Source organism: Camelina sativa, chromosome 16 (assembly GCF_030686135.1).
Source record: "Camelina sativa cultivar CO46 ecotype springtype chromosome 16, ASM3068613v1".
Taxonomy (NCBI): Eukaryota; Viridiplantae; Streptophyta; class Magnoliopsida; order Brassicales; family Brassicaceae; genus Camelina; species Camelina sativa.
In genome coordinates, this window is record NC_141895.1 from 10428233 (window position 1) to 10444191 (window position 15959).

At 35.8% G+C, this 15959-nt stretch overlaps 1 protein-coding gene across 1 annotated transcript; it reads right to left on the reverse strand.

Moving 5' to 3' along the window:
- Positions 1 to 9510: 9510 nt before the first annotated feature.
- Positions 9511 to 14755, reverse strand: LOC104753539 (receptor-like protein 8). The gene is made up of 6 exons (XM_019237737.2): positions 14503 to 14755; positions 13483 to 13854; positions 13071 to 13226; positions 12874 to 12942; positions 12677 to 12751; positions 9511 to 11714 (listed from the first exon to the last, which is right to left on the reverse strand). The coding sequence occupies exons 1-6, from the start codon at positions 14531 to 14533 to the stop codon at positions 9568 to 9570; spliced, it is 2850 nt and encodes a 949-aa protein (XP_019093282.2). The 5' UTR covers positions 14534 to 14755; the 3' UTR covers positions 9511 to 9567.
- Between the last annotated feature and the right edge of the window lie 1204 nt (positions 14756 to 15959).

Consider the following 15959-nt stretch of genomic DNA (forward strand, 5'->3'; position numbering starts at 1 on the left):
AGCAGTCCTTGCATTGGAGAAGAACTTGGCCAGAAAAGCTTTCTTGCATGCATCCCATGTGGTGATAGCTCCAGTAGGAAGAGTCTTCTCCCAAAGGTGAGCTTTGTCTCCAAGAGAAAATGGGAAGAGCCTTAATTTGAATCCATCTTCACTCACTCCATTGATCTTAGTGAGCCCACATATTCTGTCAAACTCATCAAGGTGATCTAGTGGATCCTCCATTGGCAACCCATGAAACTTGTTTGCTTGTATCATTGAGATCAATCCACTCTTGATCTCAAAGTTATTGTTTGCTACTGAAGGTGGCACAATTCCAGCCCTTTGGTTGTGGGTATTGGGTGCATCTCCTGCACCAATGTGCCTTGGTCTCTGCTCATGGATAGCTGGTTGCTCCATGATGTCTTGACCTTGTTGTTGTTGAACTATTCTTCCTTGCTTATGTCTCAAACCCTTTTGTAGCCTGTGGATGTTGTCAATAGGCTGTTGAAGACTGTCTTTGCCTTTTGACCTTGTGTGCATCAACAAACTCTACTATAGACTCGAACAGGTACACGGTCGAGCGCAAGCTCGAGTGGGTGGTCGAGTCGACTGGGAAGTAATGGCTAATTGTATCCGGCTTCTGGCTCGATCAAGTGCTCGATCACAGCTCGGTCGAGTGGTGGTCGAGTAGGTGGTCGAGTGGGTACCTGAAACACAAAACAGCCAAGCAAAGGAAGATTCCAGTTCAGTAACTTCACAAGTGTTTAAAACGAACTTAATCTTAGACTAATAATGATCCTAAATGTCACAAAACACACTCAAATGGGCAATGGCGCCAAATTGAAACTGACTTTCTTTGTGGTGTGGTGAAAGAAAGATGTATGGAATGATGATGTATGGAATGAATAGAAGTCAGGGTGTTTCAATTCCCCTTATGCAGTTGCAGTATAAGAGGTGTCAATCCTATCTGAGTGATTGTGAACAATTAAGATGTGCATATGAGTCTAAGTCAAGCCAATTGTAAAGATTGTTTGTCACTAACAATCCTAAAATGAGATATGAAATGCAGAAAGTAAAAACAACTAGAACAAGATACTAAATGCAAACAGAACAGACAAATTAAAGCTATAATGAAACTAGAACAGAGATAGAAACTATGCTAATGAACTAATGCAAGACAAGTAATGAATAGGAAACTACGTGAATGCAATGGAAATGAAACAGGAATGAAACAAGACAATCACAAATCAAAAACACAAGTTCTGGGGATGAACTCGAGCAGCACTCGACCGAGTGTAGGTCGAGTACGTGGTCGAGCTAGACTTGAACGTGAAAACAGAGCAACACAAGAAAAACAGAGCAATGCTAAAACTAATCAAACAACAAGCAAGCAATGATATTTAGACTAGGATTTCAATAAACAAAGAAGGCCTTGAGGAGGGATTCATGGGCTGAGCTAATCATTGTGGTTATCTAACTTGGTCAACAAATCTCAAGCAAACATTGAGTTGATCTCTAGATATACTATTCTAAGACATGTTTAATCCATTCTCATGGCAAGAAACAATCAAACCTATGCATTTCTAGACTTGTTCTCACAAAGAAAAGAATCTACACAAGCAGGCATTAAGCAATACATCTCAAACCAAACAAGACTTCTAATCTCTTAGCAAGCCTAATGGTAAGCTCTAGATCTAGCCTTATCTATGCTCCTTAGACATTGGTGTGATGCTAAGATGCTTGAAATTAAACCCTACCTTCTCAGATATATGATCAGCATTAAGATCATCTAGCCTAGAAGAGATCTACAACAATCAAGCTTGACCAAATCAAACAAACCACAAGATCAACCCAGCCTAACCCATCCTCAAGGTTCTAAACAAACTACTCACAAGAACGCATGGTGAAATATGTCAAAAACCCAGAAAATAATGAAACTTGCATCATTGGCAAGATGAAACAGAGATCTACAATATTGATGAAGGAATAAAACTCGAAATCTTAATACTTTGAAAGTTATGAAACAAACAAAATATAATAATCTAGTCTTTCTCTCTCAAACAAGTACAAAATCTAAAATAAAAGAAAAGTGCAAAAGGAATAAAATCTAAAAAAGGTAAAAACTAGGTTTTAGACTCTCTAAAAAGCTGGACTCTTTGGTGGCTGCAGGTACAAGGGCTTTATATAGCAGATGAGGTGGAAGCCCTAAAAATACAAAAAGTCAAAGTAGTCAACGGCTCGGTCAACTCGACCAGTGCTCGGTCGAGTGGCTGGTCGAGCTGGCTTCTCTCGTGCGTTCTCCACTCGGTCGAGTCCTCCTCAGCACACGGTCGAGTGGTGGTCGAGTGGTGCGGTCGAGTTGGACTCCGGACCTTGATTCTACAGCCTTAACTCTCTTGTTTTCTCCTTAGGATTGCTTCACTTCTCCTCAGCATTGCTTCCATGCTCCTTAAGCTCCAAAATTACCTGTTTATGCATGAAAAGATGCAAATGCAATGCAACTATACTCTAATGCATGATTAGTCCTAAAGCTACACAATAATGGCCTAAATGGATAGCAAAAGATGCAAAAGTTGTGAATAAACTAAGGGAAAACAAGGTAAAATATATGAACATCAGCCTCAAAGACTGACTTGTCAATGGAAAGCAATTTATGCAAGCATGTGGCTCTTCTACCTTTGTGGCTCTCCAAGAACAGTTGAAGAAAGCTCAACACATGATAGAAGAACAGGATGCTCATTCGTTGAGGCGTGATGTAGAAATTGCTGCGCGTGAAGCTGAGCAATCCAAAGTTATTGCTGCCCAGAAGGACAAGATTGACCAATTCTGCATCGTGGAGGAGTTTCTGAGGGAATGTGATCCTCGGTTTCAAAATTTCGTTGCAAGCCATTCAGCTAAAGAGACAACCACAAAACCTCTTCCCCAATGATCCAACTACAACTCCATCAACATCTGCTTAATAGGTTTCTCTGTCTTAACTCTTTTTGGGATGAACTCAATCTCACTCGTTTGGATGAACTCAATCTCACTCGTTTGGATGAACTCATTGCCACTTTCAGATTGTGTTTATGACCTTTTTTATTTCTGTAACTTGACCATGTACCGTTTAAAATACTTTATTTCAATACTTCAATTTATGTCTTTCCAAATTCTAATCATTCTATTTAAATTGGTATACAAGAATGAAAGGAAGAGGATAAAAGTTGATGATTAAATCAATGAACATAATATGCAGAGCTAGTTTCTTTCAAAATCAAAGATCTTAGTTCATTGAATTCTCCCTTCATATTACTAGTTCCATCATACCCTTGTCCTCTCACCTTTTTCAAACTTAATCCATATTTTGGAAATAAAGAATCAATAGCATACTTCAAAGATAAAGAAGATGTCTCCTTGACGTGAATAATGCCAATAAATCTTTTTTTGACTATTCCATACTTATAAACAAAGCGAAACACCACTACCAGCAAACTAAAGACATCATTATCCATTTCTTCAATAATAGATTTAGTTACCTCATTCGAAAAGCAATGTACAATGTCTTTTTGAATTGGAGAAGATGTCATCTGATTATTCTTTTGAGCATTAATGCATCACAACTTTTTTTACAGCCTCATTCTGACCAGCTGTATATTTCAGAAGCTCTAAAAAATTCCTCTATTTGCTGACACATCTGACTCATCGTGACCACAAAATGGTAATCCTTGATGTAACAAATGTCAAGAAACATCAATGGAAGCATTCAATCGAATTCAGTAATCATTTTTCACAACATCACTTTGCTTATGAAGAGCATGTTTGATAGACTGGCCTTGTCTCATCAAACACTCACATTTCCTATGGCATTTTTGTGAAAAGTATTCACACCATCTCCCATATGTTGATCCAAACCCCTATTCCAACCACAATAAACCAGTTGATACAAAACTATCACTCCCACCTTGATTTGAGCTTGATCTCTAAATAAGTAACAACACAAGCAAAAAGCTCTATATGTCTCCACGCTATATTCCAACCAATCTCCATACTTATCAAACCATTTTGGATTAAAACTTCGTAGTACTCCTCCAATTGCTGTTTCTTTAAAATTATGACCACGAGGTTGACAAGGTCCTCTGGTCAAATACATACGCCGTACTTCATCCCTTTGGTTAGGATGATGAGTTAGAATACTTTTTCGTTTTGATGGAACGCATGGCAAATCATCCAAATCAATATTAGATGGTGGAGTTTTCCTATTCACCAAACGATACATCAATTTGTTATGATCTGATCTGACTGAGCTTGAAAAATAAACAAAGAAGAAGCAGCCCTTCCACTAGAAACAAAAATATGCAAAGTAGAAGAAGCTGGATCGTTTTTAGTTAAACAATACGAAAATCACAAACTAATGTTACTAATGGGCCTAATTATATTATATGTACTTCAAATCTATTTTATTGGGCTTAAAAATTATAAAGTAATGTATCGTAAAAAATTACAGGGTCAATTGTCTTGTTGGACATGGATCAATGAAAATTTTTTAATTGAAGTCAGTTGACCCCTATGGTTCTTCTCTCCCTCCGCCTCTGCCCATACCTTGCCTAGACAATATGCTCGATGAACTAGATGGAGCTGCCATCTTCTCGAAGGTAGATCTGAAAAGTAGTTACCACCAAGTTCGTATGAGGGAGGGATAAGAGGGGAAGACCGCATTTAAGACCAAACAAGATATATGTGAGTGGTTAGTCATGCCTTTTGGCCTCACCAACGCCTCGAGCACTACCATGCGACTTATGAACTATGTTCTAAGGGCTTATATCTATAAGTTTGTGGTTGTCTATTTTGATGATATCCTTATATACAACAATAATTTATCCGATCACTAATTGCACCTTGAAAAAAGTTCTCGAGACTCTCCAGAAGGAAGGACTCTACGTGAACCTCCAGATGTGCGTCTTTTGTACTGATCAACTTGTTTTTGTACGATTTGTTATAAGTTCGCAGGATATACATGTTGATCAAGAAAAGATCAAGGCAATAGAGGAGTGGCCTACGCCAACGAAAATCGGCCATGTTAGAAGCTTTCACGGTTTGGCCAGCTTTTATCGGTGGTTTGTAAAGGACTTTAGCAACGTTGCTACACCACTTACGACCGTAATCAAGAAGCACGTAGCTTTTTCATGGGGAGATGCCCAGGAGAAAGCTTTTCGTGAGCTTAAGCCGCCTCACTCCAGCCCCTATTTTGGCACTACCTAACTTTGACAAAGATTTTAAGGTTGAATGTGATGCTTAAGGTTTAGGGATTGGAGTCGTGCTCACGCAAGTAGGACGCCCTATAACATACTTTAGTGAGAAGCTGAGCGGAGCCACCCTCAATTACCCGACGTACAACAAAGAACTATACATGCTAGTAAGGTCGCTTGAGGTTTGGTAGCATTACTTGCTTGCCAAGGAATTTGTTATCCACACCGACCATGAAACTTTGAAACATCTATGTGGGCAGACCACACTCAAGAGGAGACATGCGAGATGGTTGGAGTTTGTGGAGACTTTTCCATACGTCATCAAATACAAGAAGGGCAAGGAGAACATAGTAGTCAACGCCTTATGTCGATGCCACACTCTCATTACCACCATGGACGCCAAAGTGTTAGGCTTCGAGCATGTTAAGATAGCCTATTGGGAGGACCCCGAATTTGGTCAAGTATTTAAAGAGTGCGACAAAGCGGCTTTTGGATCTTACTACAAGCATTACGGCTATATGTTCTGCAATAAGAGAATGTGCATCTCTCAAGGATCCATGAGAGAGCTTATCATACGAGAAGCACATGGTGGAGGAATAATGGGACACTTTGGTGTAGACAAAAATATGTTCACCCCCCCCCCCCACGGTTTATACATGCCTTTACCTATACCTAATGCTCCTTGGGAGGATATTTTTATGGATTTTGTTTTAGGTCTACCAATGATTGAGCACAAGGACTCCATCTTCCTAGTGGTGGATCACTTCTAAAAAATGACTCATTTTTATTCCTTATGATAAGATGAACGATGCCACACAAATCGTCGATATGTTCTTTAATGAGGAGGTACGTTTACATGGAGTCCCCAGGACCATTTTGTCCGACAGGGACACAAATTTCATGAGCCACTTTTGGAAAACATTATGGAGAAAATTGGGAGCAAAGCTTCTCTTCTCCACCACCTACCACCTTCAAAACAATGGTCAAACCGATGTTGTAAACCGTACTCTAACTATGTTACTAAGTGTCATGGTTGGTAAGAATCTTAGGAGTTGGCTTGAGTGTTTACCGTATATCAAATTTGCTTATAATTGTGCTACATATTTTGCTTCTAGTTTTTGTCCCTTTGAGGTTATCTACGGATTTAAACCTCTCATACCGCTAGACTTGTTGCCGTTACTGCCCGGTTCACATTTTGATCAAGACAGAGGACGCAAAGATGAACTTGTAAAGCAGCTACACCAAGTCGTCAAGAAAAACCTAGAGAAGAAAATTGAAAAGTACAAATAAAGGGTGGATAAAAAGCCATAAGGAGGTCATTTTTTAGCCCGGAGAATAGGTGTGGTTACATATGAGGACTGATGGATTTCCAATCAAGCGGAGTTCCAAACTTGCACCTCGCGGTGACGGACCATTTAAAGTGTTGGAGCGGATCAACAATAACGCATATCCGCTCGATCAACCGGGTGAGTTTTAATGTCGCCGACTTAGTCTTTCGATACAGGAAACACAGTTCTGAGGTCAGAACCTTCTCAAGAGGGAGAGGATGATGTAGATATCAAACGAAAAGACGAAGACATCTTCGAACCAAATGACATTGCTCCGTAGATATCTATGGTAGTCAACGGACCTATGAAACGATCCCGCACTAGAAAGCTTAGGGAGACGTTCAATGAAGCCGTCGAGACACTACTTAGCTCCATCAACAATCCAACAGTCAAAACCAACAACATGCGCATTGAAAATCATCAATGAAGTGATGGTTTTAAAACTGAACAGCTAGACAATCATGGCGGTCAACAACACGGCGAGGGAGACAAGAGAGTTGATGATTCCGACAACAAGGAGGATGAGGAACAATCTTACGAAGGCTTGCAACCAACTAAAGACTACATGCCAAAATAAGAAACATGAAGAAAAAGAAGCGAGCAAACACTACTCCAACGTGGCCTCTAATCCCCTCGAACAAGGTAAGTTCAGTTTTCATTGTTTCCATTTTCTCTTAATTTGTTTTGCAGGACCTTGCCACGAAATTTGTTTTCTTTTTAGAGTCTAGAGTCCTAAAGAGTCAAGATCAAAGCCTCGGGAAAATGGCCAAAATCAACTCCAACTATTTGTCAAACGCTTTTTTATACCTAAACTTCAACACCCCGCAAATAACAATCCGAATTGTATTAAAATTTAAATTTGCTACCTATATAAAATGTTGTCAATTTTAATGTTTATTCGAACATTGTTAAGTCAGATTTTAACGATATTGATTCAGACAATCTGGCCGTCCATGTGGCACTAAGACTTACCAAAACTAAATCGTTTGGTCATTTTTAGGTGTGTTGTGACAAGAAACAAAGCATTTGACAAAAAAATGGGATATTGAAGTCCATTTTTGGGTGTGTTGTGAGACTTCATTTTTGGTCATTTCTTGCCACAACACATCCAAAAATGACCAAAACGACGTAGTTTTGGTAAGTCCCAGTGCTACGTGGATGTCACGGACCATCTAACTTAACATCGTTAAACTCTGACTTAACATTGTTCGAATATACGTTGAAATTGACAACATTTTATATAGTTTAGGTAGCAAATTTTAATACAGTTTAGGTTGTTATTTACAGGGTGTTGAAATATAGGTATGAAAAAACGTACGGAAAATAGTTGGGGTTGATTTTGGTCATTTTTCTGATACTCAGATAAGAAGCCTATATTCCCTTCTTTAGAAATACCAATTATAGTTTTTAGCTGCATTCTAGTTTTGTTTGATACTTTCTTCCCAAACATGATAGATGATTTTGCAAGATTGACTTTTTCTCTCCGGGCGTTACTATAATTACCTCCATGGCAGTCCAAATTCTTTTTTTTTTAGGTGGTTTCCTTCTCGTTTAACTGCGAGTTTTTTTTACTTGTTTCGTCGGAAGTTCGGTTTACAAAAATGATCAGAAGAGGTTGTGACTAAGAAATTTGTGAGAAATTGAAGAATTGACGTTCGGATTATATTTTCAGGTAAAAATTGATTCACTAGAATCAGAGACTTTAATGGTAGGTAGAAGTTGGCAACATTAGCTCTTCTCTTACAACATGTGCTTTTCTCTCTTCTCATTATATATATAAATTAAGGTCTTGAATGTTTGTTGTTTTTGAAGTAGTTTTTGGCTTTAGTTTTTATAATAATTTATTTTATATCCATTCATGATTTTGAAAAAAATAAGTTCTCCTAAAAATGATAGAGAATCTAGTAGTTAAGTATTTTAACAAATTTTCAAACAAAAATCAAAATCCATATATTTTGAGTTTCTCCCTCCAAAAATATCGATCACATTATATATTATTTGCTTATTTGTTTTTGCCAAAAAAATATAATCTACCAACATTAAACCAAAACTAAATAAACTACCATTCAAGCTTTTAAGAAAACTAATATTTATATTACAAATCAAAAACCAGAAAAATCTAAATCTAAAAACTAAAACCAAAAACCAAAATCCAAAATCCGAAACAATTTTAAAAACTTCAAACATTCATGGCCTATATTTTCTAATTAATAAAATAAAATAGAGTATCATAGAAAATTTAACAGAATTAAAAGATGTAAATTCTTATCTATTTGTTACGATTACGTAAGGGGAAAATGAAAAGAAATAGAGGGAAAGGCCAAGGAAGAGAACAATAGGTTAATGGATGTGACCTGTGACTGATCATGTTTGCTTCTAACTTCTATTTCGCAACCGTTTTAACTATGCTTTGCCGCGGTCATCTCCATCATGGAGATTTATATTGCCGTTTCATGACCTGCAGTTGTCACCAGAGATGAGATATGATTAATACTGATGATGTAAGGGGTTGACGTGAGAGAGAGAAAGGAAAAAATTGAGATATGTTGGTTTGAAATGCTAGTGACGAATCAGTTGTAGAGAAAAAAATAGGGAAAACTATAGGAGATGGTCTAAAAACAAAATCCTAAATCCTAAAAATTTGTAGTGGTATTTATGGAAAAGAAATTTTAGGTGATGGTATTTCTGAAAAACAACTTAGTTTATTAGTATTTTAAGGAATTTTAATACTTATTTTTTACCTAGATTATTGAATTTTCATTTCAAATGATTTATATGGTTTGTACCAGATGATTCGATTAATATTAGTTCAGCTCTGGATCCCAAGCATGCTCATCTAATCAAGCTCGCTGATACATTACATAAGTTAACTTTATACAGAAACATAAAATATTCATAACGATGCATATCGATGGTTTCAACACTTCAAATCGGTACCTCTATAGTTGATACTCTTAATAATAACTATGTAAGGTAAATCCAAAGCATATATAGTTATAGAAACACAATTGTAAAAAAAACGAGGTGAAATGACTTTAGCGCAACATACTTTTGGCTAAGGCGATGGAAGCATCGACAATGTGGAGCCATGCGCGACGCAAAGGACAATCAAATAACATAAGTATTAGAAGTCCTATTAGTGTGGTTAAATAAGTTGAAACAGTACTAAAATAGAGTGCCAACATGTCAAATGGGGCTTCATCATCTTCTTCTTTTCCTTCATTTTGTGATTCCTTTGAGCTCTTCTTAGCCTCACAACTTCTTTTGGTCGGTGGTCCACAAAGAAGGGGATTGCCCAAGTAGCTGTTCTTGCTAAAGGTATTAAATTGCATTCCTTGAGGAATGATTCCAGATAAATTATTATAAGATACATCCAAGACAACAAGAGAAGAAAGGCTGGTTAGTTGGTGAGGAATTATTCCTTGTAACATGTTATGCGAAAGATCAAGGCTCTCAATATCCTTGAGATTGGAGAAGCTGGATGGTATGGAACTCGACAAGAAGTTACGAGATAAATTCATGACTCGTAGTTTTGTAAGATCTCCAAGCTCTGCTGGGATAACCCCATGTAATTGATTGCTTGACATATCCATTCCATACATATAATCAAGTACGTTATTGGTGAACTCAGTTGCTCCAAAATAAGTATCATACCTTCGCTTAGTTGCAAATTTAATTTCAATGCCTTGAAAACTAGAGGATATTACCTCGAATTCCTCTACCAAAAATGTAGACTCGTAAAATTTGAACGGAGTAATCTTCCATATGGCTGTACCTATATTGAAATTTGTATCTTCTCGTCCAAATGATAAATTATATAGGCATGAAGGTATGATGCCATTGAGCTTGTTATCTGAAAGATCTAAAAGTCTGATTTTGCTCAAATCACACAGCTGTCTTGAGATCGATCCTGTTAAATTGTTTCCCCTCAACAAAAGAATATATATGCTCTTGGCATTGATAAATTGTGGAATACTCCCAGAAAGTTTATTGTTCCGTAGATCAAGTATTTGGACATGTTCCAACAACGTGTCAGGAATAGGTCCTGTGAGGTTGTTGTCGTGTAGAAACAATTTTATCCCGAACTCCCCACCAACATGTGACGGTAGAGATCCAGATAATATGTTTCCAGATAGGTCAATAAGTGAAAGAAAGCCAATGGACATCAAAGATGTTGGTATTGTACCTTCTAAGAAATTGTTTGATATCGATAAGATAGTGAGACGAGATAAGTTAGACATCCAACCTGGAATATCCCCCGTGAAAAAATTGTTGGACATGTCAAGAACTGATAATGTAGTGTTGGAGCTAAGCAAACCAACTCCGATCTTCCCTGTAAATAAGTTGCTATCAATTCTCAACTCTTCTAGTGAAGTAAAGCTTGTTCCTCTAGGAAGAAAATGGCCACTAAATTTGTTGTGAGAGAGTTTGAGGTGTTGAAGTGAAAAACACCCCGTGACAAAGCTTCTAGGGAGATTCCCAGAGAAGTTATTATAAGATAGATCCAGGAATGTAATGTTTACCATCTCACCCATAGACGATGGTATATGTCCTTGAAACCCATTATTTGAGCCGTTCATTCGTACCAGATGTGGAAGTGCATGACCAATATGATCAGGGAATGGTCCACTAATATGATTCACTGAGAAATCCAAGAACTGCAAATTATGTACTATTGTAGGCATCTGAAAGATAGTGAATAAATTTTTCTGCAACTGTAATACTTCAAGTGTCGGATTATTCGCCAACAGCCAGGTAGGAACATTTCCGGATAATCTGTTCCTTGATAGATCAATTAGACGCAAGTTCTTTTGGTACAAGAGAAAGAAAGGGATTTTCTCCAAGCTGCAAACTCGTAGTACAACAACACTCAGTTGAAATCTTGGCACCAAATTACTCTCTGCTTTGATTTCTGATGTTGATGAAAGTTTGAACACCTTAAGCTTTGTTAGGTTGGAGAGCAGATCAAAAGAGAATACGCCTGTGAAGTTGTTATCTAATAATGATAGATACTCGAGGGACTCAAGGCTGTTGAAACTAGATAGTAGATTTCCACTTAACTGGTTGGATGAGAAATCTAGAACCCGTAGCTTGTTTAGTCTACCAAAACAAAGAGGAAGCTGACCCACAAAATAATTTCCAAGGAGATTGAGCTCTTGCAGATTCTTCATTTCACACACTACTGCAAAAAAAATAGTTTGGAAAACAACAAGATGTGAATAATAGAAGTAATTGTATGTCTCGATAATAGGTTTTGTTAGCATTTTAGTACATTTTTGAAACATAATTAGGAGAATAATACAATCACTTAATAATATAATTGGAAAAAGAGGGAGGTGTGAGATAGAGGTAGCAAGAGATAGCAAAGTGTGTGGGACATAGTGATTGAGAGAGTATTACGAGAAGGGCATCGAGAGTTATGGAGAAGAAAGACGAGAGAGAGAGGGAAGGAAGAGAGTGGTTATGTGGGTTTTTTTTATTTGTTTATTATATTCTATATAATATAAAAACAAAAATATTAGCTAATTAAAATTGGTTTTCAAAAACTTTCAGATATATAAATATCTATGTTTTTTCTTTACAATTTGATATGCATATTGTTTGATGATTTTATTTGATAATGTTAAATATTTTTTACAAATTTTGTATCCGTACACTTTATTGAGTGTGCAGATGTCTGTACACATCATTGAGTGTACAGATGTTTGTACACATTATCTAGTGTACTGATGTAATTTGTTTAATGTGTACATTTAATTATGTGTACAGATATATGTTAATTATGTGTACACTTAATAAGATGTATAGACACTTGTACACTTAAAATAGTGTACAGATAATATAATATAATAAAAAATATTAAACAAAATTCATATCAAATTGTAAAGAAAAAAAATATATTTTTATGTATCTAAAAAAAGAAATATATTAACAATTATTTAAAAAAACAAGAAAATGGGAGAAAATAAGAGTAATGGCATAAGATGTAATTAAGTAAGGTCTTGAATGACAAAAAAGACAATATAAATAGGTGAATAGTGGTCAACGTTGTTTTTTCTAATTGTAAATAGTGAATGTATTGATTTGTCAATTTTGTTTCAAAAACATATCATTTCCCCAAATAACTCTAAAAATAAAGCTTGCCTTGCAGTTCCATTATGCTAGAAAAAAAGTTGTAACTTAGATCCAGAGCTTCTAGCATTTTTAGATGATTCAACCCTGCCGCAAGAGAAAGAGACATAAAGCAAGACAACTATAATTATTATGTATATGACGACATGAACAAACGTATTATGAAATTAAATCTATAGATGGATAGTGGTGATTGACGTAGATGGTACCTAGCATGGTGCCGTTTAGTTTGTTCTTACTAAGATCCAACAGTTTCAAGTTTGTCAAGTCTTTTATTTCTGAAAGATAGTCCAAAAAAATATAAGAATGATTACAACTAAAAGAAGAGATAGCAAATTGTAGCCATATAAAAACCAAATGAAATAACCAAACATACATCATTAATAAGTAGGTTACAAATAACAACCTTCAAAAGGGAAAGGGCCTTCCATAAAGCTGTCCTGAAGGGAAAGACTTGTAAGTGATGTAGCAGCATTAAGAAAGGGAAATATGCTGTTGTTGAATCTATTGTAAGAGAGATCCAGAATCTCCAGGTTCCTTAATTTCTGTAAGCTTTTATAACCTGCCAACGAAAAGCGTGTAAGCGAGTATAGAAATAGTAACTAGTCCACCCTAATCACATCAATATATCATATATATATATATATATATATATATATATATATATTAACTGAATGGAATCAAGAGAGTAGATCTTATGAAAATGTAACCATTTGATGCTGAGGAAAATGTAACTAAACTAGTTTCAAATCTTTAGAAAAAGTTGTTCCCAAATAGAGACCAAAACGGTATTCTAGACTGTGAAAACCCCAATATACCTCCAATATTATCAGTAAAGCCATTGAGCCTTGCTAATACTTCCAGACTTCGAACCTCTTCAAAGGGATGTAGTAAAGAAAGATTTAGGAGAGAATTCTCTTTTAAATTCGTAGCACTAATGGAAAGCTTGATTAGCCGCCTGCTTGTACGATTGCACATAATGCCCTCCCACTGGCAACAATCACTCTTTGTGTCGTCATTATTCCAAGTAGGGAAAACGTAGTCCAAGTCCGACTCTTCGGTCATTGACATCCAATATTTCTTTAGCTCCAACAAAGCTTTTCTTTCTTTCTCAATGCAGCTTTTGCATTCATGCAGCTGCCCCAACAGCAACATCACCCATATCAAGTATTGGCCCAAGAAACGCTTCCCTTCCATTGCAAATAACATTGGAAACAAAAGAAGCAAATATAATGAATTAAAATCCGTAGAAATTTGGGACTATAAGTTCAATGCAAATGCTTCCACGGTTATAAGAATTCAACAAGATATATATGATCCTCTGCGTATACTTAGAAAAGTCGAAGTTCTTTGGCACATGTATGTGAATGATCACTATTGTTTAGTTTGAGACTTTGAGTTGTATGATATACAGGGCAGTCGAGGTCCTTGTAGAAAACATCCATCATCGGATGATATGTGTTATGTGTATGACTTAAGACTCATATTTATACCACATAATAAGTCAATCATATAGAAGACAAACTCAGTTGGCCCATTCGAATATGAACTTATTATACAAGTGAACTTACGACATAATCACATAAGCACTAAAAACGTTCTTTTAATATATAGAAGATAATTTAACCATATATATCAAGCATGCAGATTGTAAAATCTTATTCTATAAGTTTGAATCTTCAAAATTAGTCGTTAACATAAACGTTATATATAATAGAGTGTGTAAATTAAATATAATTTTAGAAAAACCCACCAAATAAATTCTAAAACCCGTGTGCATGTTACCTTTAAAATTCAAACATTATCAATAAAATTTAACATCTAATTCTTAATTATACCAGAGAAACTTGAAGTTGTTTTCATAGTCATGATTGGAATGAATAAACCTCCACCGCCAGTTCCACCTGCGCTCGAGATTAAGGCAGCAAAGAAGCATAAAAATCCAGCCACAATGAAGATAGCTTGAGTTCTACAGTACTTGGTTCTTTAGGAGATGTTCTCCCTTATTTGGACCTTGTATTGCAGCTTTTGATTATATTTTGGTGGATTATGAAAAAGAAGAAAAAGGAAAAAAATGTCACTTTTTGTTTCGTCTAGCTGAAAGCTTGAAACTTTGTTCTTTATATTTGATGGTCTCAGAGAGTGGTAAGCACATTTTATTTGCACGTTGCTTTCAGATGAGTAGGCTGTAAGTAATCTCATTGACCTTAAGTACCATAAACAATATGATATTTAAGATAGATTCGTTCATTTATATATATACAGACGAAGAACAATTCTAAGAAAAGGGTGAAAAAAAAAAAGTTATTGTCTGAAACTGTGGAATGCGTCGTCTTAGAATATAAATAAAAAAGCTCTCTTAAACATAAAAGATTATAAGCTAGTTTCTTCTTGGAAGTTCTCAACTGATCTTTTGTTATCATGTGATATATATCAAATCATTTATTTATTAAAAAAACATTATTAATAATAAAATAGATGTTGTATATCAATTACTAAAGTCAGTTTCGTGTTTTTGTAGACTATGCTTAGAAATTAATCTTTTAAAACTTGAATGATTACATTTATGTCCAAGAATATTTTAATTGTTATAAGAGGTTTTAATTTTAAAAAATCCGAAATTTATTTTATATTAATGTAGACTCAAATCTGTCGCACCATATAACAAGTTCCGTGGCTTGCATGTAAGTGATATTTTATTGTTCATCTTTTGGAAGATTGTTTAGTTTTTGATGGGCTGAATCAATGAGAGGCTAAGCCTGATTGTGTGAAACGGCTAGGAATGTTAAAATGGGTAAACCTATCTCATTTAAACTCATCCTATTTAAATCCACTCTATTTAAGTATAAACTGATAGGCTGCATCAACCACACGTACGAGTCTTAAGGCCCAAGAGTGTGAAAAAGCCTACTCCATTCTACCTTGGTTGAGTCTCACGTTTTGGATGTTCTCCAATAAAAGAGAAAATTTACTCTATACTTATCCTTCTTGTTTTCTCACACTTTTATTGTTTGTGTTTACCTTGTATCTAGGAACTAGATAGATACAAATCTTTTATTGTGTTTTTCTATATATATGTCGATGTAAACCAAAGGGAGATAATGAAAAAAAGTAGTTAAAGTCTTGTTTTCTCTTATAAACTCTGATTAGGACCTTATCAATCGATATCAGAGCCATCTCGCTTTTGATCCGGACCACATTGTGGTATCAAAAGAAACCTTTGTACCACCATCTATCTTGGTTTTGATCCGGACCACTTTGTGGTATCAAAATATATTTTTATCATATTTTTTTG